Source organism: Lynx rufus, unplaced genomic scaffold (genome assembly GCF_022079265.1).
Source record: "Lynx rufus isolate CCGP_SWC_20201006 ecotype Redwood Valley unplaced genomic scaffold, mLynRuf1.p SCAF_2, whole genome shotgun sequence".
Lineage (NCBI taxonomy): Eukaryota > Metazoa > Chordata > Mammalia > Carnivora > Felidae > Lynx > Lynx rufus.
In genome coordinates this window covers 56,213,007-56,235,854 of record NW_025814834.1, presented here as the reverse complement: position 1 = coordinate 56,235,854, position 22,848 = coordinate 56,213,007, and the positions used below count along the sequence as shown (strand labels likewise).

Sequence of the window (22,848 nt, the reverse complement as noted above, 5' to 3'; positions counted from 1 at the left end):
CTTTTTATTTCATTTTCTTTCTCTTGGTTATTTTCTTGCTTTTCTTCAATGCCCTTTGTTAAGTTTTCATTTGAATCTATTCTCTGTTCTCCTTTGAATATCTTATAACTTAGCCTTCATTTTTTATATGTTTTGTTGCTGTTGTTGCTGCTGTTCTATTTCTTCCCTGAGATCGGTCATCTCTTGTTTCATTGCTTCTTGCTTTTTGTCCATTTATGTTTTTAGTGTTTGTGTTTTTTTAAGTATATTATTTTGAGAGAGAGAGCATGCACGTGCACGAGCAGGGGAGGGACAGAGACAGGGAGAGAGAGAATCTCAAACAGGCTCTGCGTCCTCAATGCAGAGCCCAACATGGGGCTTGATCTCATGAACTTTAGATCAAGTCCTGAGCCGAAATCAAGAGTTGGATACTTAACTGACTGAGCCATGTAGGCGCCCCTTTAATGTTGTATTTCTGATTCAAGTATTGTTTTTAATATCCCCAAATGCTTGCTTGACAATACTTAATTCAGTTTGAAATGTTGTTTTACGTTTTTTTTTTTCTTCAGGATCGTGGTTGGTTTAGGGGAGAGACTTTTTATTAGCAGAAAAGCTTTTATTTATATTTTCTGACTTACTGCAGTAGTTTTTGTGGATTTGGTGTGCTTTTTTTCTGTTGCTATTTATTACTTAGAAAGGGTTCCTAGTTTGGAAATGTCCTTTTCTGTCACTCCTCCTCTCTTTTGTGCTACTTGTTTTTGGATGGTGGTATTGTTGGTGGGAGAAGGCATGATGGCACGTCTTCTTTCTCTCTTATTTCTTTAGGATCTTTAATTTTTTCTATTATACTTTCCCTTCATTACCTTTTCTCCAAGGAATACCACACTTCTCTGAATATCATGCTCCCCTTGCTTCTCTAAGGCTGCCATTTCTGGTTCCTCCCATTTTCAATCCCCTCTCCATAGCCAGGGCCTGTATAGCATTTTGGCATTATTGTTGCACTTTTGCTTTCTGTGATTCTGTCTATGCTTTCTTCAGGTCCTCTGATACCCTCTTCCCTTTCTTATGAAATCTTTTAAGCCTCTCATTATTTTCTACCCTTACAAACTTGCAGCAAGTAGAAGGCCGTAGAAGGTCTTTTGGAATTTTTTCGCTTTATTTCTACTTCACAGGTAATGTGAAGGTCAGAGTGTTTTTTGTCTCCTAGTAGTATTGAAGGTTTTATTTCAAGCCATACAGAGAAAGACAGATACCATATGTTTTCACTCTTTTGTGGATCCTGAGAAACTTAACAGGAACCCATGGGGGAGGGGAAGGGAAAAAAAAAAGAGAGAGAGAGAGGTTAGAGTGGGAGAGAGCCAAAGCATAAGAAACTCTTAAAAACTGAGAACAGGGGCGCCTGGGTGGCTCAGTCGGTTAAGCGGCCAACTTCGGCTCAGGTCATGATTTCGCGGTCCATGAGTTCGAGCCCCACGTCGGGCTCTGTGCTGACAGCTCAGAGCCTGGAGCCTGTTTCGGATTCTGTGTCTCCCTCTCTCAGACCCTCCCCTGTTCATGCTCTCTCTCTCTCTCTCTCTGTCTCAAAAATAAATAAACGTTAAAAAAAAAAAACTGAGAACAAACTGAGGGCTGATGGGGGGTGGGAGGGAGGGGAGGGTGGGTGATGGGTATTGAAGAGGGCATCTTTTGGGATGAGCACTGGGTGTTGTATGGAAACCAATTTGACAATAAATTTCATATATTTAAAAAAAATGATAGCCAAAAAAAAATGAAGGTTTTATTTCAGCATTATTTGTGGTTTTGTTTTACTTGTTGATTTTTATGGGGTTTTTTTTGGGGGGGGGGAGTAGAGAGGGGAGAAGTTTCAGAATCAAATGACTGCCATTTTCTTAGTCCTGAAGTTACCTGAAAGTATATTTTCAAATTACAAAAGATTTTATTTACTTTAAGCAAATACTTGCATTTTATATCAAGTAGCAATTGAAGCTTTCAGTTTTCTTGAGAACAAACATAACATTTGAAAATTATAAAACAGAAGATACTTAAATTTATTGCAACATATTTTGGATAAAAGAGAAAGAAAAGTGAATGATATATAAACCTCTATGATGTCATCTTGCCATGGAGTTACCTATAAATAATAATACTAAGTAGATATAAAATATGAAGTGTATAAAGTGGTATAATATACATATAATCAAGTGATAAGTAGTCCAAGTCTTTCATATCACTCCATTGACAATACTCCCAAAACAAAAGAATCAATAAGTACAATAAAACAGAACAGAAATGAGCCTTTTGATTAAGTGAATTTAGATATATCCATTTGTGATGGGCTAATTTGAATGTAAATCTGAATGGAAGCTGCCCTCCTTCAAACTGTGTTTGAGACCTAGATGATTTTGCTTTCACAGTGGGACCCCCTGTAGAGCTAATAGCTAGATAGTTGCAGAGACTCACCTTAGGCATTTCACTAACCTTACAATAATGCAAAGTCTCACTTTACTGATTTTCATCTTTTTTAACCTAACTTATAATGTTGGATTTTACTACTTCAGAGTGCCTGCTCTACTATATACGAGGCAGTACAGGTATATAGGGGTTTAAGGCATAGTCACTTTTCACTGGTACCTTAGAATTTTGATGTAGAATTAGAATTTTAAAGGAAGTTTGCTAATGTAAAGGTATATATATTTTAAAATCAACTTTTTGAATAATTACATGTACAAAATTAAAATATGGACAAATGTACAAAATTCAAAAGGTACTGAAGGATGTACAAGGGAAAATCTGCCTTCTATTCCTGTCTTCCAAGCATCTCCCTTGTTCAGAGTAAACACTTAACTGCTGTATATCAGTATATATGTATGCAGTTTTAAAAACACAAACAGGAGTTTACTACTCTTTGCTTTACACTTCATTTTATAAAGCTGAGTCCATGTAAGTATCATTACATTTAGAGCCACTTCATTCTTTTTGACAGCTACTTGAATGTATACCGATGTATTTAACCAGACCCTCACTGATTGGCATTTAAATGGTTTCTGGCTTTTTTTCCTGGGTTATATTTAGGTTATGTTTAGATTATATTCTGTAATTCAAAGAAATATTTTCAAATGGCTTCACTTGTCAGATGTTAAGGAAATATTTCACAAAAACCTGGGAACTTGGAGTTTAGTTTTAAATAGATGTTTTCCTGTCTACAGTCAAAGCTTATATTGACCTTTTCCTTAATGAATTTCAATCTGGTGACTATTGAGTTTCAGCAAGTATTTATTAAATTTTTCTGTAATCTGTGGTCAGATTAAATAGAGGAGATGATTCCTGTGTTTAGGAGTACATGCCTGTCAAATTTCAATTTATTTGTAGAAAGAACTTTTAACATCAGATGTTAGTTCCAAGGCTATAGAAGCTTCTAAAAATGTTGAAAAGAGTTGAAAGAATTACAAATAAGTTTAGTGATGGTGTCACTGTAGTAGTAGGAAGATTAGCAACATTAAAAATTAAAGTAGTACTACTTGTATTGGTAAGAAAGAACAGGTGTGATAGAAAATTCTGTGCTGGTGGATGAGGAGACAGCATAGTATTAATAGTTTACCTGTCAGCCTTTTGCCTCTTTGGCAAAGGTTTAGAAGTTCTCTTAGACTCTTTCTATAGTCTAAGATATCTATTTCTTAAAATTTTTCTATTTGTAAAATGCATGATGGTTAGTTCCTTATTTAAGGAAATAACTCTGAAGTTTCATTTGTAATTCATTTGGAGAATTAAGTTATAATGGTTATTTTAAAATAGCTTTATTGAAATACAGTTCACAAACCATAAAATTCACCCATTTTAAAGTGTATCCCTTAGTAGGGATAGTTCCTGAGATTAGTGTTTGAGAGTCTTTTCTGAGCATGGTTGGGGTCCTTCCCACTGTTTCTATACAGGCAAATTAACTGGCCTACAGTATTGCCTTTATTTTCAATAAATTAACCTATGTCCTCCCAGTTGCCTTTTACCAAATCCTCCACTGTTTTGAGAGTGTTTTAGGCTTGAACTTCTTCATGCTGTGTTGCAAACAAAGTAATTTTCTTTGGAAAGAGATTAGGAGCTATTTTTTGGTTTGTGTTCACTTACCCCCTCCCTCCTCCACCCCTGTAAAATCTCTGAGCCTTGATCCTGGAGGCGAAGGGAGGAGAGAGGAGCAGCAGAGCAATGGCATGCTTTTCTCTGAGGACATCCCTGCTTTAGTAGCTCAGTGCTAGGGAGAAGAGAGAAGGAAAACACATCTTCTTGGTTTGCTTCTCCTGGCAAGATACCAACTCTTTGCAAGCCAGGCCAAGGGTGATTGGGATCCCAGTATTAGTGTAACACTCCAAGTAGAGCCTCTGCCCCACCAGCTAAGGTTGGGTACTAGAAGTGAGCCAATCTCTTCCCCACTTCTCCCACATCTTGGTGGTATGTGCCTGGAATGTAACTTTAGGAAAAGGTAGATGAGGGCAGTGTTGTTATATGGAAAAGGATCACAGGTTTTTCTGAAATGAAAAAAGTCTTCACGTATATATTTCAGAGAAAAGAAAACACACATCCACACAAAAATATGTGTGTAGATTTGTATATATATTCACAGTAGCATTATTTATAGCAGCCAAAATGTGGAAACCTATGGAACTTTCAGCTCTGCGAGGGGAGAGGGACTGAACATTGAATTAGTGGTTCAATCAGTCATGCCTCTGTGATGAAGCTTTCATAAAAATTACTAAAATGCAGGTTTTGGAGAGCTTCCATGTTGGTTAACACATGGAAGTGCTGGGAGGGTGGTGCATCTGGAAAGGGCATGGAAACTCAGCCCCTTTCACCATACTTTGCCCTCTGCATCTCTCTTTTTTTTTTTCATCTTAACTCTTCCTGAGTAGTATCATTTTATATTACATTGACAAGCTAGTAAAAAACAAAATGTGGAAACCCAAATGCCCATCAACTAACGAATGGGTAAACAAAATGAGTTCTGTATACATTGGAGTAATAGTTCATAATTTTAAAAAAATGAAGTACTAATACATGTTATAACAGGGATAAACCTTGAAAACATTATCTAAGTGAAGCCAGTCATAAAAAAACACATATTGTAAAATTCCATTTATATGAAATATTCAGAATAGACAAATTTATAGAAGTTAGTAGTTGTCTAGGGCTGAGTATGTATGTGGGGATGGGGGGGTGATGGAGAATGACTGTTTCATGGATATGGGGTTTCTTTTTTGGGGTGAGGAAGATGTTCTAAACTTAGATTTAATGATAGTTGCATATATCTATGCATATACTGAAAAACATTGAGTTTTACACTTTAAATGGGTGAATTTTATGGTCTATGAATTATATCTCAATAAAGATGCTAAAATAAAAGATAAAGTCTAGTCACTTGTTATCTTTTAAAATTTACAAGATATATCTACTTTTTATTCAAATACTAATCAGGCCAAACTTGCAGAGTTTCTGTAATTTTACAAGTCATAATGGGGTCATATTTGCTATCTCCATAGGCAGTCATTTGACATGTGAGGAACATATTGTGATCTAATGTAATTTACTTTTTACATAGTAAAAAGTTTCATAGTTTTCTATCTTGTATTCTATACTGACATTTTGAGTATATTATAAATTTATTGAACGCTTTTTTTGTGATACTATTTATTTATTTGTTTATTTATTTCTTTATTTATTTCTAGTGTTGTCATTAAGTTCTCCAATTCAAAGATTTCCGTCTTTATTCTTTTTTTGTGATTCTCAGAAAATATACTGCTAGTGTTAATAATTTCTAACATTTGTACATCAGAAATCACTGATTTGAAAAGTGTGACATTGTGAATATAATAATTTTTAACCATGTCTCTTCAAATATTTTAGTATAGTTATTTAAATCATGTAGAATATAGTTTATATTTAACTTGCTATTTTCCTCTTTGATTTTTCTCTCCTCTGTGTAATAAAGAAAAGAGCATTTGTTTCACTAGTGGTTCTCTTGTGCTAGATATTTATAGTAACTATTTTGTCTCTGAAATATCTGTTTTTTTTTTCTTTTTGTTTTGTTTTTTGTTTTCTGTTTTACAAGGGCATTCCAGTGTTGCCTTTGTCATTGTATGAATTCTTAGGAAAAAAGGCGAGATAATAATAGTCCCTCTAATTTCTTCTATCATTTTAAATTCTCATAGAGGTTTCTTTTTGCCCCAGTAAATTGTTCTCACAGTAAAAGTAGGCACAAATATCAAAATATACTTTTGTCTGAATGTATATGAGATATAAAAACCTGTTGCTTTTAAATTTGTTTTCTTTTAGTAGGTTGTAATGCTTTTCAAATGATTTAAAAGTAACCTTGGAGAAGGGTTACCTTAAAAATGTCTTAAAGTATTTATATATAACATAAGAAAAATGTATTCCAAAAACTTTTTTCAGAAATTATAAAATGTTTGTTTTTCTAAAAAGACTTGAGTAGCCATTATTCCCCACATAGAATAGATTAAATAGATTTAAATATGAATAGAATAAATTAATAGAATAAATAGATAAAATAGATTTAAATATGACTTAGAAAATTGGCATGTGATATATTGGATTATTCCCCCTTCTTTTTCAGGAACTCTTGGTGTGATAACAGAAGCTACAATAAAAATCAGACCAATCCCTGAATACCAAAAGTATGGCTCAGTAGCTTTCCCTAATTTTGAACAAGGAGTAGCCTGTTTAAGAGAAATTGCAAAACAGGTAAAAACAAACAAACAAAAAAGAACAAAAACCCACCCATATATATTTATAGTTTAAAAATTCTGCGTAACTGATTTTGTATGTCACATATAATCTTCATATTTAGTTGTGTTATATATGTGGTTTTTCCCCAGTTCTGTATGAAAAGGTAATGTAAAATCATCCCTGTAAGTGCAGTTGCTATTTCTTTATTTCTTGGTTTAAAGAGTGCTGTGTGATTTTAAGCCAAGGTAAGGTATATACTTGGGTTGATGGCTTTGAATGACTCTGCCTTTAATGAATGTTATGTTTTCTTAAATTATTTTTAGGTAAGATATTTTGTGATTAATTTGAAGTAATATATAATTTTTCTTAAACTAAGACATTTATTGAAATTAAAATAAATGGCTGATTGTCAGTGATCAAAAATATAGAAATTAAATATAGGTAATCAAACTTTATCAATACTTAGAATATGCTACTACTAGACCCTACTTTGTTTTATAATAGTGCCTAGGCTATAGCTTAAGTTAAATAACATAATATAACATAATATATTTAGCTATAAGTTAAGAAGAATTCCCATTTTCTGTTCCCTTATTTAAAAAAAAGATATAATATTAAGGATTTTTAAAAGACTAGGTCGTATCAAGTAATTTTATTTCTGTATTCTGTGTATCAGTGTAGAAATTCTTGCATTTCTTTAGGTATTTGGTTCATTATTTGAACTACGATGGTTTGTGAAAAATTCTCATTTCAGCATTTCACAGTGGGGAGGAAATCAAGGGAGTATACTGCAGCCTGTTTCTTCTTGCTTTCTCCAAACTCCTGGAGTTCTTTAGTACTTCCCATCAGCTATATGCAACTAGAATCTTGAGGCAAGGGACCTTTCCAACCTGACCCATATAGGTCAGCCTCCAGGTATATCATGAGCAGAGTGAAGCAAGGATCTGCTGAGGCAAAGGAATGATATCCAGCAAATACTCCATATTCATTGTGGACTCTTTCAAGTACGGAAATGGAAAGTGGTCAAGAGTCTTATCTTCCCACCATTCTACGACATAAATGTCTTAAAGAAATTTAAAATAAGCAAAAATATTTCACAGTTACTCACATATTTACCATTTTTAGGGTTCTTTCTTTCATATATTCAGTTTTGCTTTCTGAGACATTCATTTTTTCCGTTAGTTTTCTGCTTGGAGGAGGTTCAGCTATATGGTCACTTAATCTAACAGTTGACAAGGATAATTTCTATAATTTCCAGGTAGCTTCAGTTACTTATCAGTTAAATTGCTTCCTGCATTAAGATTTAACCATAGGCCCCTTAGTCTTGATTGTCTTCCTGCTGGGTGGGAAAATAATTTAAAAAAGAGGTATAGTCCTAGAATGAACATTCTTAAACTACTGGCAGGTTACTTTGGTGGTGGTAAAGCAAAAACAAATGTCAATAGTTGAAACTTTTACAAGAAGAGCTCCTAATTCCTAGAACCTTGGGGATATTATGGTTAGGGTGCTAGAATATATAGTTAAGTATTATGCTATTTGCTAAAATAATGAGATGATATAATATTTAAATATTTTAATATATAAATATGTAATATACATTACATATTAAATATCAATATACATCATATATTTAATGTAATATTAAATATTATATTTAAAAGCAGGACTACTGAATAAAGAAGTGGAAATAAGTTTCAGGAGTAAATACTATTTGTTATTCTGACATGATATCTGAGCACTGAGTAGTAAAGTTCAAGCGTGTTCTGATACTTGTCACTAAAACCTTCCACATTTAAAGGCAAAGGAAGACAATTTCAAATTTAAGATAGCCTAGATGTTAAGGAATAAAAGAACTAATTGCAAAGTGTTATGGTTTTGCCTGTGAGTTAAAACCTAGAAGAATGGAAAGCTAAGTTTTCATGTTGTTTTTTGTTTGTTTGTTTTGCTTTGTTTAGAAAATTACTGTAAGTAAGTTCACCTATTAAAAATCAAAACAAACCAAACATTTCCCATTATTAGATTGTATTTTCTTATCAATTTCAATCTCCCTTAATGATTTTTTTTAAGTGTTTTCACCGTGTATTATAATTTATTCTTGGTGTTAAGTACTTTTATTTGTTTCTGTCTTTGTTAAGCTTTATTATTTCCCCTCCCCAAAAACGCTTTATCATAAAATTTATAGTTCGTAGTATCTCTCTTTTTCAAGTTTTGAATATGACATCTTTTTAATTGGCTATTGTTGTCTGATACTTTATGGCAAAATAAGCAAGAATGCCACATTGGATTTTTAAAAATAATTACAGAATCGATAAAACTATCTGATTTATATGTATTTTCAACAAAAGATCTTTGATGAGGTCACATTCAGTCTATGTTGGTCAAATCTGCCCCTTCACAAGCTCTCCACTCTGTAGAACACAGATTTAGTAGACTTGTGAAAAATGTTGCTAGGTGATCTTGGAAGTAAAGGTAGACATATTTATGCTTTCCTCTTTTCTGCATTGTAAATATGTAAATATATCTTAGGTTTCATTAATGAGAAATGATGTACAAATGTATCAGAATCCTAAATTTATAATTTTATTAAAATGGAAATATTGGATTTAAACATAGTTGCTATAATCTGATGCAGTTTTTGTTACAATTTAATATATGCCCCTGATAGAAAGTAATAGAGAACTACTTATGCTAATGAAAAGCAGGGGGTGAAATTTTCCTTCATCCTTGCATAAGTCAGTAAAAATTGCGCTTTTACTCGTTTTAAAAAATTCTTTGGATATTCACCAGTGACTGTAATCTAAATTGACTACACAAAACTGTATTGGGTATGTAGTTTGGAACAAACAAAGGTGATAGCTGATAGAAAGTGCTACCCTGTGGTTAAAGACCTTAAAGGAAAGCTCCCCTCTAATCTATAGTTTTAATAAATTGGTTCTGTGTACTTGGTAATAGACAGTTTTTAAAGGCATACATACCACGTGACTAGAAAGTTTGTCTTTCTTGAAACTGATTAAAAAGCCTAGATAGATACTATTTTATTTTCAGATATTACTTGTATGAATGAAACAATTGCTAAGAATAGTTACTGTGATTTGGAGATATTCCACTGTTTGAGGAACATATATATTTTACTTCTGCACAGATAGATAAGTATGAATGTTTACCTGCCCTGGAAATGGGCAAATGCTTGTATTATGGCTTAGAGACATTTACATATTAGTTTACAGAATGTACAAATCTCATATGTCAAGAATGGAACGACGTGTGCTGCCCTGCTTTGTAACAGTATTCTCAGGCAGAAAAATTGAGAAAATGATCAGATTTTGGCACTAGTTGTTCAATTTGCAATTTGGAATTTCAGCTGATAGGAAGAGAATTAAGATCCATTAAAATAGATGATACATGGTTTATGATTGTGCCAATTCTTGATTGAATAATGAGTTGGCTGGTTGTAATTCCTCACTGTCACTTCATAGCACTTCCATTTTTACGGTATTTTCAGACTCAAGTTGCTTTTGAAATGGGAAACTGTATTTTGGATATGTATCTTTTGGAAAGGAGTATACATGATTGTTTACAAATAGCAAAGTGGGCTCTTTGTATATTTTCATCACTATTCTTACTGAAGGAAATAAATTAAGCAACTTTATACTGACAGCAGAAGGATTCTACTAAGGTCTCTCATCTAATCTTTGTCCACGTGAGGATTGTCCTCTTTCAATACTTCACTGCCTTGTGAGGAGCTAGAAAGGAAGATTTAGTAGAAGATTAATGTGATTCTATCTAATAAATGGCAGTCCAGTATAATCTCCAACTTAACTCAGTAGATGGGTAAGTAAGTGATTTTTAAGACTTTGAGAAAATAGATTTCTTACTGTAGCCTCTCAGGTGAGAGGAAATAGTGTTTTTTAATCAGAATATCAGTTTCAGGTATATTTTATTATTCTCTTATTGTTTGTTTAGAAATAACAATGATATTTTTATAAAGTTTTAAGGGAAAAAGGGTTGAAATAAGCTCAAGTTGAGCAGTTTTTGAAGTCTGGGATTTTCCCTTCCCAGTAAAAACTTAAGAGTTATGCCCTGTAGTATTGAGGGAGGACCATATGTTCCATTAAGAGGAAACACTGTATGTGTGGCACATTTCCGTATGCATTCCTCCGAAAACTGTCTTTCTCAGTATCAGAACTAGGTTTGTAGAATTACAGATTGAAAAGGGAGGTTTTTCTCTGCCTTTTGGCAAGGTGTGGCCCATGCTACCTACCATCACTTTTATTTTAAACAGTTTTAAACTGATAGGGTGTTGTTTTTTCTAGAGAGCTTAGACCATAATTTGGAAAGAAATGCATAGTTCATATTTGACACCTCAGACTATTATGTCTCAATTCTGAATTGTTCTGTCTTAAACTTGACTTACCCTGGAGGGGTTGAAATAAATTGAAAGGAGTTAGGTTTAGCAATTACATTATAAAATAATTAAAACTGCTTTATATTCAGTGGTAATTCTTGGAAATAATAATTTGTTATGTGTAGAAAAAGGCATTGTTATTTTAAATCATTATGTGTGTGCATGCACGTGTGTGTGTGTGTGTGTGTGTGTGTGTGTGTGTGATGCTTTTCTCCCTCTGAGGCAGAGAAAATAACCTAACCCCTAGCCAAAAGTTTGATTAATTGGATTCTTTACTATGTGATCCAGCAGAATGTGTTAAACTTGAGGACAGTTACAAGACATGCTTTTAAGCAGGAGCTACTCAGAGAACAAGTCATTATACATGTACAAAGTGAAAATGAAAATGATGAACCAGAGACTGTTTGGCATTATTGGCTCTTCCCTTATATAAATGGAGGGAAATATCTACTGTATAATATGTAGCTGTAAGCCAGTATGTGACTTCCAGTAGGACTAACCAGTTATAGGAATAGCCTTAAATACTGTCTGATTTTATCTGTGGTACCAGCTCTGAGGAAGAACCAATTATCTGTCTACATTTTAAGTTTTTATATATAGAAATTTGCAGTTAGCAGAATTCTTTTCACATATCCTTTTTTAAACATTTTTTTGTTTATCTGTATGTAAGATAGTGTGCTCTTAACTTTATATTCAACAAAGTATATTGGATATTGTGTAAGTTAAATAGACATGATTCCTGTCTTCTAGTAATCACTACAGATGTTGCATATCATGATAAATTTTATATGTTTAAACTTTTGTATGGCTAGGTACAAGGAGTTTGGTATTGGAGCTTTGGCTTCTGATATAGTGTGAGGTTATTAGACTATCTCCAAAATAGACTCAAGGTTTAGGAGTTTGGGCCATTCTAGAGTCTACACTGAATGTGTGATTTACTTCTTGAAGAAACAAGCCTTTTCAATTCAAAAGTGTTAAACAAGGCACCAAAGATATAGGACTAACATTCACTGCTTATATTTTATGTCTATGAAGTTGGAATAGTAGAAATCCCGATGCCTTTTGAGATATGTTAATATCGAATTTCTTTTGCTAGTATTTAGTAAACTAAGGGAAACCCTCACAAATAATGTGTCACATCTGCAGTGCAAGTTCTGGTTTTCTCTGTGATAAGAAAGAGATACGAATTAGTTCCATAAAAACAGATTTTGCAGAAATCTTTTGATGTGTTTCTTATAGGGACTTTTTTTTTTGGAGAAAATGGTTAGATTGAGAAATCTGTTGCTTTTTTTAAGTTGTTAGTAAAGAGAATTGTACTCAGAATTAAATAAGACTAATGAGAGTGGTTGTTATTTATTTTTCAGGTTTATATATTAAATTCCTGGTTGTAACATCATTAAAGGGAAGAAATTGTCAGCAGTTTGACTTAGTCTCGTACTAGTGCTTTGAGGTCAATGTGGTTATTTATTTCTTCTTTGCTTGGGTAAAACAAAGATAATTGATATTTCCTTAAGGTCAGTAATGAGTTTCTCATCTCTTTTCAGACTACTTATTACATATAAAGTATACTTGGGTACAAGTCAGATGACATCAGATATTCTAGTAAAAATAAATTTATCATAGTAGGAAATAAATCAGTTATTTTATTAACTCCATTTTGAGTAAACAGTTTTTGTTTGATGTTCCTTAAATTTCCTGAATGTATTATTAACCCACCAAAAAAATTACTTGGTAAAACTATTCTCTCTCAGGTTATTTCTGGTCCTATACCACTAGGGGTCACTTTAACTCAAGAACCCTTTTCCCCCTTTCTTCATCTATGGAATACTCAGTATAATTGAAAAGCATGGGAGTGAATTTAGAGCTCAAATTCTCCGAATTTGTGATGTCTCTAACTTTTAAACGAAATATTTTTAGGTTTTCAAATTAGTTTCATAGCAATTGAAACATAATGTAGTCTTAACCATAGTAGTGTTACCCAGATTGAATGTTATTTTTTAAGAATAGAAACATTATTTTGGTCTTTCGATTATAGGAACTTACAATTAGTGATACTGGCAAGTTTTCATATAAAATTCTAAGAGACTTTTCTGCTTTTTTTTTTTAGAATGATGCACAGTGATTTGCAAATAATCAATTGCCAGAGGATCATAAAACAATCTAGATGTTGTTTTTTAATTTGGGTGCTTTACTTACGAGAATTTACTTGTGATGATAACTAAAATACTCATTTACTGACTTTTTAAAAAAATGACACTATTAAAACATGAGACTTAATAAAGCTGTGGTTTCATTTTGATCATTTTTAAAAAGCCAGTATTGAAAACTAATATTTATTATCTACATACACCAAATTCTCTTTAGCTTTTTATTCTTTTTTGATAAGTGTTAGTAGTTATTCTCATTTGATAAGTGTCTGTAACCATCTACTCTGCCTCAGTACAAATAGGAATAGTCTATGACTGACTCAGCTTTATATGACTCAGCTGTCAAGTTAAAATCATATTCAATATTATTGAATATTGGTTGTTATGTGTACCAAGTGTCCTGAAGCTTCCTTACTTATTTTTCCAACTTTTTAATTTGAAAGTTTTAAGCATACAGAAACTTTGAAAGAAGAGGATGGCGATCACTTGTATGTTTATCTTGTATATTCAACAATTGACTTTTTCTTATGTTTGTTTTAAATGTTTCTGTATGTGTTTTCTGGGCCGTTTAAAATTAAGTTGCAGACATCATGGCACTTGATCTCTAAGTATTTAAACATACATCTCCTAAAAATAAAGGTGTTTTTCTTCACAGCCACAATACTATTATCATGTCGAAGAAAATCAACAGTAATTTCTTTAATGACATCCAGTGTTCATTCTATAAACAGATTATTTCAGTTACCCAAGATGTATTTTATGGATAGTCTTTTCAAACCAAGTTTTTATCAAGGCCTGCATATTTATTGTATTTTAGTTGTTTCAGAGATTGATTTCCACTACAGATTTATTGTACTAAACATACTTTCCCCCATTTTCTGATATATGTGTCTCTGTGCTGAATGTTTTCCCTAATAACACTTGATACAGGTACAGGGGTAGTAGAAACTAGGTGATGGTAGGAGATGGAATTTACAAGTTGTTGGTACAAATTTAAAAGTTGTTTTTGGGGAGGGTAGGTGCTTGGCTGGCTCAGTCAGTAGAGTGAGGATTGTGAGTTCAAGCTCGACATTAGGTATAGAGAACTTAAAAATACAATCTTAAAAAAAAAAGTTTCGTTTTTTGTTTTTTTCTAAGAATGACAGAAGGGCTCTGAATTCTTTCGCATATGTTACTGGTGTGCTTAAGCCAAAACATATAAATATATATGTAATATGATATTGTTTATTTCATGCAGAAAAGAAACTTGGTCTAATTAGGCATCATATGTGTTATTAGAAGTTGATACGCCTGTTTGAATAAGAGCATTTTACGAAAATTGATTTTTCTGTAGTATTTTGGAAACTGGTTTGGCTTTTAGAAGCACAGCCTAATTACAAAGATACCCTTATGCCAAGATTTGAAATTACTCAGGTTGTGTGTGTGTGTGTGTGTGTGTGTGTGTATAATAACTGTATAACACATAGTTTTCATGTAATTTTTGTTTCAGGTATGACTTTAAAGCTCTTTGTGTTGTGTGTGTGATGTATGTATGTGTGTGTTAGGTGATTTTTTGGGAGGCTTTGTGGTCTATTTGAAATATTCCTCATCCAGCAGTCAAGATATCTTGGTCCTAGTTTGTCTACTTAACAGTCATATGACCTCAGACGAGTCTTTTAATCTCTCTGGTTCTTATGTCCTCATCTGAAAAATGGGGATAACACCAGTTCTGCTACCCTGATGGGGTTATTTCTTATATTAGAGATGTGAAAACAACCTGGACATCACAAGATTCTATAAAAGTAAGGCAATAGGTTATTGTTATGGTATATATGTAAAATTACCTAATACTGTTTTCTTTAGATTTGGCAGTGACTTTTTAAAATATAGATTGAATAATATCACCTTTAGTACCAAAGGTGAGTAAATTGTGTAGTGCTCAAAATAAGAATCTACTCAGTTATTTTGTTGGATGAAATAAAATGTGTATTGTGAGTGGTTTTATAAAATTAAGTATTTGTTCAATTAAAAGTAAATGATAGCAAAAATGTTGTAATGCGCAGTTATGTGTTAAGTTTTGTTCTTTTGAATGATCTGCATATATCTTAATGTTGTATGGATACAAATTTTATTTATAAATGTTATTAGCAGAAGATAAATGTTTAAAAAGTTTATGACAGTCAAAATTTTGTCATGTGAAAGCAACCTCTTGGTAGAAGTTTAACCATGTTAAAAATTTGCATAGAAAATAAAATTGTCGTTAGGGTGCAGCTCACTTTAATACTATGGAAAAGCTGTAGCTAACTTAAATCTTGCTAGTGTTTGTATTGTAGTATTTCAGCATACAAAATTTATATGACTATCTGTTCTCATTTTTCTTTCCTTGCAGCTTTTAGTGTGGTGACTAGATTAAATTTAACACTGGTGGAGTTCTAGATACATAATGTTACCCTTCAGAATTTTGTTGCTATTTTCATGCCTTGAAAGATTTTAGAATTCTGGTCACTGATAGTTTTTCTTTTTAAAATGGATTATTGAAAGGGATAAAAGGAAAACAACAGTTCTTAGAGTTATGTATGAAGACATCACAGATAATTTTTTGAGGTGTTTTTGCTCAGAAAAATTCTACCATCATCTTCTTCATTTTAAAAGTATATAAGAATCTGAAGATACATTATAATTCACAAATGGTATAATGTTGATTGTAGTCTTTGAAATTTCTACTTTGTTCTAAAATAATCTACTTCAAGGCCCAATATTTCTTTTAGGTATTTCCATAGATCTTTGCTAGGCATTGAGAAGATCTTGTTGCTGACAAAGATCTGGCAACATACATGTGTGTGTATTATATATATAGATTTCTCTTCCAAATATTTTATAGAAGTCAGTGATGTTTTATCATCTTAAAATTGTATAAAAAGTTAAGATTTTTTTTACTGTATATATTCTTAGGAACTAAGCTCTTGATGTCACATACAGAAAGATGGCATTTACATTCTACCTGTGTAGCTTCTTTACAGTATTAAATTTGTATCACATTTTTTCTTTTTAAAATAGAGATGTGCTCCTGCATCTATTCGCCTCATGGACAACCAACAGTTTCAGTTTGGTAAGTAAGGAATGGTCATTTTAAAATCTGCTCATGAAGCCCCAAAATTTGTGAAACAGCTGTTACATGCCAGGAAGAGTACTGAATACAGAGCTAGGAAGATGAATGTCATAGTTCCTGTCCTTCAGGAAGCCCTTAGTCTAATGGTGACAGACAATTACAGAAATGAAGGAGTGCAGGATTGTTAGAGATGCTATGAAAGAAGAGTGCACTGGATACCCTGGGTGCAAATGAAGGAATGGTTGAACCTGCTGGATTTTGCTGGATGTCAATATGGGGATTCAGGAAAGGTGCTTTTTTTTTTTTTTTTAATGTTTATTTTTTAAGATAGAGACAGAGTGCAAGTGGGAGAGGGGCAGAGAGAGAGGGAGACACAGAATCTGAAGCAGGCTCCAGCCTCTGAGCTGTTAGCACAGAGCCTGATGCAGGGCTCGAACTCATAAACCACGAGATCATGACCTGGGCTGTAGTTGGATGCTTAACCGACTGAGCCACTCAGGCTCCCCTAAGAAAGGCTTCTTAAAGGAGGGTAATGCTTACATTAAATCTTAAGGGGAATAGAAGTTTGATTGGGATGTTTTCCTCTCCCCTCCTACCAAATTTGTTCACTCATCAGGAAAAAAATATGAAATTGTGAGACCTCAGTGGCATCTTTGTACTTCAAGTAGTTCGATGTGGCTCAAATAGAGGGTGGGTGAGAGTTGTTACAAGAGATGAAGGTGGATGGGTGGAGTAGGGCTTTGCAGGATCGATTTGGATTTTACCATGTCAGCAAAGGGATTTACATCTGAGAATGCTCCATTCTGCTAGCATTATGCAGGGTGGAGTAGAATGGTGCAGGCAGGGAAGAGGAGTGGAAATGGTTCAAGAGGCCAATTTTGGGGGCCTTGATCAAGGAAGCAGCGATGGAGATGGAGAGTTAGGCATAGATTTCCTAGAGCTCAGTTTGCCAACTAGATGTGGAAGGTTCCATAAACGGAAGGGTTGAGGGCAACTCCAAGATTGCTGATTTGACTGACTGGGTGGACTGATGAACAGTCTAGGAGAGAGATGATGATTTGGGGGAAAAGACGTTACAATGGGTTGTTTTTAAGGTACTGTTGGAATATTCAGGTAGAGAATTGAGTAGCAGGTAACCATGTTTCTTTTTCCCCCTTTTTGCGTTAAAGTATTAAAATTTCTGACTCTGTTTATCATCTTTTCAATTCTCATTTTATTGCTTTTATATTTTTTTCCATATGCTGAAATTGAGTTTGGAACTTACGTTCATAGAATTTAAGTATCTTCAGAACAGTCTCTGAAATTATAGGAATGATTGTTCAATAGTAAACCCTAATGGCTAAGATAGGCAGACTTTTGTTTGTTCTATTTAAGAGTAGTTTAGGTTTTAATTTAGGGAAGAGTGATTATATAGTATAGAAGCTGAAAGAAGTCAGGGGTGCTTGGGTGACTCAGTTGATTAAGCGTTCCAACTTCGGCTCAGGTTGTGATCTCACGCCTTGTGAGTTCAAACTCCAGATTGGCCTCTGTGCTGACAGCTCAGAGCCTGGAGCCTGCTTCGGATTCTGTGTCTGCCTCTCTCTCTGCCCCTCCCCCTCTCACACTCTGTCTCTCTCAAAAATAAATAAACATTAAAAAATAATTTTTTTTAAAGAAGCTTATGGAAGTCATGTTCATAATATATCAAGAGTTAGTTTTAAAATTTGATTCTTTTAAGTCATAGCTATTATTTCTTTAAGTAAATTATTTTCAAAATACTATACTACTGGTAAAAGTTTAAGATAAGTACATCCTTTAAATAATTAGTTAAATCAAATGGAAATCAAGCCTTCTGTGTTTTGGCCTGCATTTAGAGATAGGTCTTAAGAGAGCCATGTATCTGATTAATAATGCTTTTACCCATTTATATGCTATTATTATAGTGAGTTATAGTCATAAACACCTTTGTAAAATTAACTATAATTTGACTAGATTTTATTTATAATTGGGATATATAGCAATTTAAGATGAAGGTTTAAAGAAAATGTCCTTCTGGCTATCTCTCATCCCTGTTCCACATTCTCATTGCTGTATCTAGGAACATGCTCTAAGGTAGGCTCTACCCTCTCCATCTTGACTATATCTTTTGTCTCCTTCCACCCTTTACTTGGCCGCCAAAGTCATTCTTTGGAAAGACAGATCTGTTCCTGCTTCTCAGCTATCTATAACCTTTTTGATTTCTCACTACCTGTTGAAGCCTTGCCATCTACATATCTTGCCATGGCTCCATGATCACGCAGCTAAACACAGCAAGGGATGTCCAGGACTTTGTACCAGCCATATGGCTTATTGCCAGTGTTTGTACCATACTCCTTAACAAATCACAAGCCTTATTATTAGATGTTAATATTTTTAATTTCATTCCTACCTCTTGACACAACCCTTAGTTCATTATATGAAATGATTTGTTTTCAGTGTATTGAAGTGATAGGTATCATTGAGTATATTGAAATGATCTGTAGAATTTCCTCTGAAACACTAAATTTTGTCAAATTTAGGGATGTTTTTTATTCATTTTTATATCCCCTGCACCTGTCATATGACAGGTGTTGATATGTTGATTGACTTAATCATCTACTTAGCCAAAGAGGGTGAATAAATCTTGGAGAGCACATAGTGTAGTCCTAAGCACAATGTCAATAGCACAATTTATCAAATACTCCTTACAGCTGTCCCTAAAAGTAATATTCTCAGTTTAGAGATGACTCAAAGGCTAGATATTTCAGCCCACAGGTCATATGTCGTAGAGCAGGAGTTGAACCCAAATCTGTCGGACTCCAAGGCCCAAAACTTTTGCCACTGTTTGAGATCATTTCTTTGAAATGTAGATATTTATTAAATAATTTAAATTAAAAAAAAATTTTTTAATGTTTATTTTTGAGAGAGAGAGACACAGAGTATTGAGCGGGGGATTGGTCAGAGAGGGAGACACAGAATCCAAAACAAGCTCCAGGCTCTGAGCTGTCAGCACAGAGCCCAACGCGGGGCTCAAACTCACAAACTGTGAGATCATGACCTGAGCTGAATGGCCGCTCAACGGACTGAGCCACCCAGGCACCCCAATAATTTAAAATTTTAAAAGTAACACTGTAACAACACAGCATTTACTAATCATACTGTTTAGTAAATCTGAAAACTTAGTTCCTTCATTTACTATAAAAAATAAAACACAGTAGTCAGAATATATTTAGAACGTAATTAATTTGAAAGACAATGTTAATTTAATAAGTAAAAGATAATAATATTCCCTTAGGTTAATACTAATGCTGACCCACTTAAAGTTAGTATCACTTTTATAATATTATTCTTCAGAGCTAATGTGTCAACTCCATATTTGGGATACAGGTGACTAAGTCCCACTAGTGTTAATGGAAATTGTGCAAATGAATTTCCATGTGTTACGAACATTTACCCTTAAGGACTATTCCACATCAGTGTAGTAACATTTGGAGTCCTCATACATGGTGTAAAGATGTGTGGATCAGAAGGATCAATTGTGGATCAATTTCTTGCAAGAACACAACTCACACACTCATACATTTATGTTTATGTATTTCCAGTTGTTTAAGTAGGATGAATTCTATTTAGGACAGGAAATGAATATTTTGATATGTTATTTCTAACTTTATACTTGTTAGAAATGGTATCTCTTAAGGCACTGATTATGTTGGGAAAGCATTTTTTGACAGGTTACAGTAAAAGAAAACAATTTTCCAAACATCTTGCTTGTGATCCAGGTACTCAAAAAGATTTTTGGGTTGATCTCTATCTAATCTGGCCTTCATTTGTCTTTTGTTTTTTGTTTTGTTCAGTTATAGCATGGATATCTAACTCTTAATCTCTGGTTAAGACTTACATTACTTGGTCTTTTATATCACACAGTTTCCTGTTGTAATCAGTAAAAATGCAATAAGTATTACAGATTCAGAATCTAACTTAAAAAAAAAAAAGAATAGGGGGGGAAGACTACATACAAATCATAGTCTTTTCCCCCTAGAAATCTACCCTCTCACCCCCAAAGAAACTAGTTTGCTATTTGCACCAATGTTAAAGAACAGATCTATACTTTAAAAACAAACAAAATCCCCAAATCTTAAAGCTTGTTAAAAAAATAAACTTGGAGATAATTTCAGATTTACTAGAGACTTTAAAATTCTTTATAAAAATTCTATATAAATGGTATGCCCCATTTTTCTGAATTGGCCTTATAGCACTAAAGCCAGATGTATCTGACTCTTAAATCTAACAGTCACGGGAGTTAAGAAGTTGCTCTGAAAACAATGAGAAAACAGTAAAAGACTTTCACTCAATTAAACTCAATCCGCAGGCAAAGATGTTAATTTCACAGACTCTGAGACACCGTTTATGTTATTCTGGCAATTTTAACTCTCTGGGTGTGATTAAGGAAGCAATTACTAGTTTTATGCCAAGAATTCTGGAAGAATTAGGAATTAATTAAGAAACAACCTTAAACTTGGCATTGACTCCATATTTGGTTATAGTTCTGAATGGTTTCTGCATAATGAAAAAAAATAAAAGTAAAACCAGCCACCATTGGGTGTTCTTAATGAAATAAAAATTAATGAAGTGATTTTACTATGTATAAACTATACCACTGAAAGATAACCTAAACTATTTGTAGTATTAATTACATGTGGTAATTTGAGTTCAAAAAGAAATGAGAGGTTTAATAAACAAATAGTTGTGACTTTTGAAATAAGATAAGATGAAAGATGTAAATCTTAATATCAGTATGTTATACATAAAACATAGGAAGATTTTAAAAATTTGGAGTCATGAAACATTCACTTTTTTTAGGATACTAAATTAAACTATCCTCTTAATCTTCTGAAAAACAGAATTTGCTATTAATTTAAAATATGAACTTTTCTCTTCTTAGGTCATGCTCTTAAACCTCAGGTTTCCTCTATTTTTACATCATTTTTGGATGGCTTAAAAAAGTTTTATATTACAAAGGTAAGAATTTTTATTAAATGCCAAAATTTTAAATGCTTATGATACTAATTTTGTCTCCTGCCTTCTCACCCTTCACATGTACCTATTATTATGTTTTTTCATGAATGTAAATTTCATAATAATTATTTTTCATGTTGGAATAAATATTTTATTGAGTAAATCAGTTATTCATTTAATTTCAGAAATTTTCATTTTTTCCCCAGATTTCAAGTTTCTAAAAATAACAGTACCTTAAACAGTTTCATGCATGTACAATTTTTTATAGTTTGATTTTTTTATAGTAGATGTCGATATCTAGTGTACTAAGAGTATGGATTTTTTTTTTTTTTTTTTAATTTTCACCGAATTCCTTTTCTAAAGGGTTATACCAGCTTACACTCTCATGATACACAGGTGCTGTTTCTTTGTTGCATCCTTGCTATTCATGTAGGAGTTTTGTTTTTGTTGTTTCAGATTTACTGAATCCAGGGGGAAAAGTAGTATTTTTAATGTTTCTCATTGAAACTCCAATGAGACTTAATCATTTCCTTGTATTTCCTGGATGTAGTTTTTGTGTGAAGTAGTTGAATGTGATTATTTTGCCAGGGGTGGCAGCTTCATGGTATTTTTTTCTTGGTGCTTTGCTGTGTACCCTTTGAATAATGGAATGACTAGATGCCTTTGTTACAAATGTTGTAAATAATTGAGTCAAGTGACTTCCCTTTTTAAAAATTTCGTTTAATATTTATTTATTTATTTTGAGAGAGAGAGAGAGAAAGAGAGAGAAAGAGAGTGAGCAAGTGCAGGCACAATCGGGGGAGGGACAGAGAGAGACGGAGACACAGAACCCAAAGCAGGCTCCAGGCTCTGAGCTATCTGGACTGAGCCCATCGTAGGGCTCAAACTCATGAACTGTGCAATCATGACCTGAGCTGAAGTCGGACACTTAACCTACTGAGCCACCCAGGTGCCCCCAAGTGACTCTGTTTTTAGTAAGAGTTTTTCTTTTTGGTTCAAAAGTTTCAAGTTTTTATATATTTTTCTGTGATTATTTAATCACTTCTTTTTTTTAATGTTTGTTTATTTTGAGAGAGAGAGAGGGAGAGAGAGTGAACTCACACATGCGGAGTGGAGGGCGGTTTGCAGAGAGAGGGAGAGACAGAATCCCAAGCAGGCTCCCCGTTGTCTGGGTGGTCAGTGCAGAGCTGGATGCAGATCTCATCCCATGAACCGCAAGATCATCACCGGAGCCGAAATCAAGAGTTTAGATGCTTACCTGACTGAGCCACCCAGGCGCCCCTATTTAATTACTTGTAAGCTTAGAAAAGTCTCCCTTTCTCCAGAGCTATAATTGGGACTATTTCTTCTCTCTCTTGGGTTTTTCTTAAGTATGAATTTAAAATTTTTAATCTTTGTTACTCTTTGAATTTATTTCAATTTTATGGTGTGAGATGAAGATCTGAATGAAACTTCACTTTCCGCGCCAGTTGCTAACCAGTTGTAAC

General features: G+C 33.4%; 1 protein-coding gene across 1 annotated transcript in view; it reads left to right on the top strand.

Moving 5' to 3' along the window:
* AGPS (alkylglycerone phosphate synthase) overlaps positions 1-22,848 on the top strand; it is a 150,634-nt gene that overhangs the window by 89,155 nt on the left and 38,631 nt on the right. Inside the window, exons 11-13 of the mRNA XM_047084470.1 lie at positions 6,596-6,723; positions 16,297-16,348; positions 21,288-21,364. Of these exons, the coding sequence (XP_046940426.1) occupies positions 6,596-6,723; positions 16,297-16,348; positions 21,288-21,364 (257 nt within the window). The remainder of the gene's footprint in view (positions 1-6,595; positions 6,724-16,296; positions 16,349-21,287; positions 21,365-22,848) is intronic.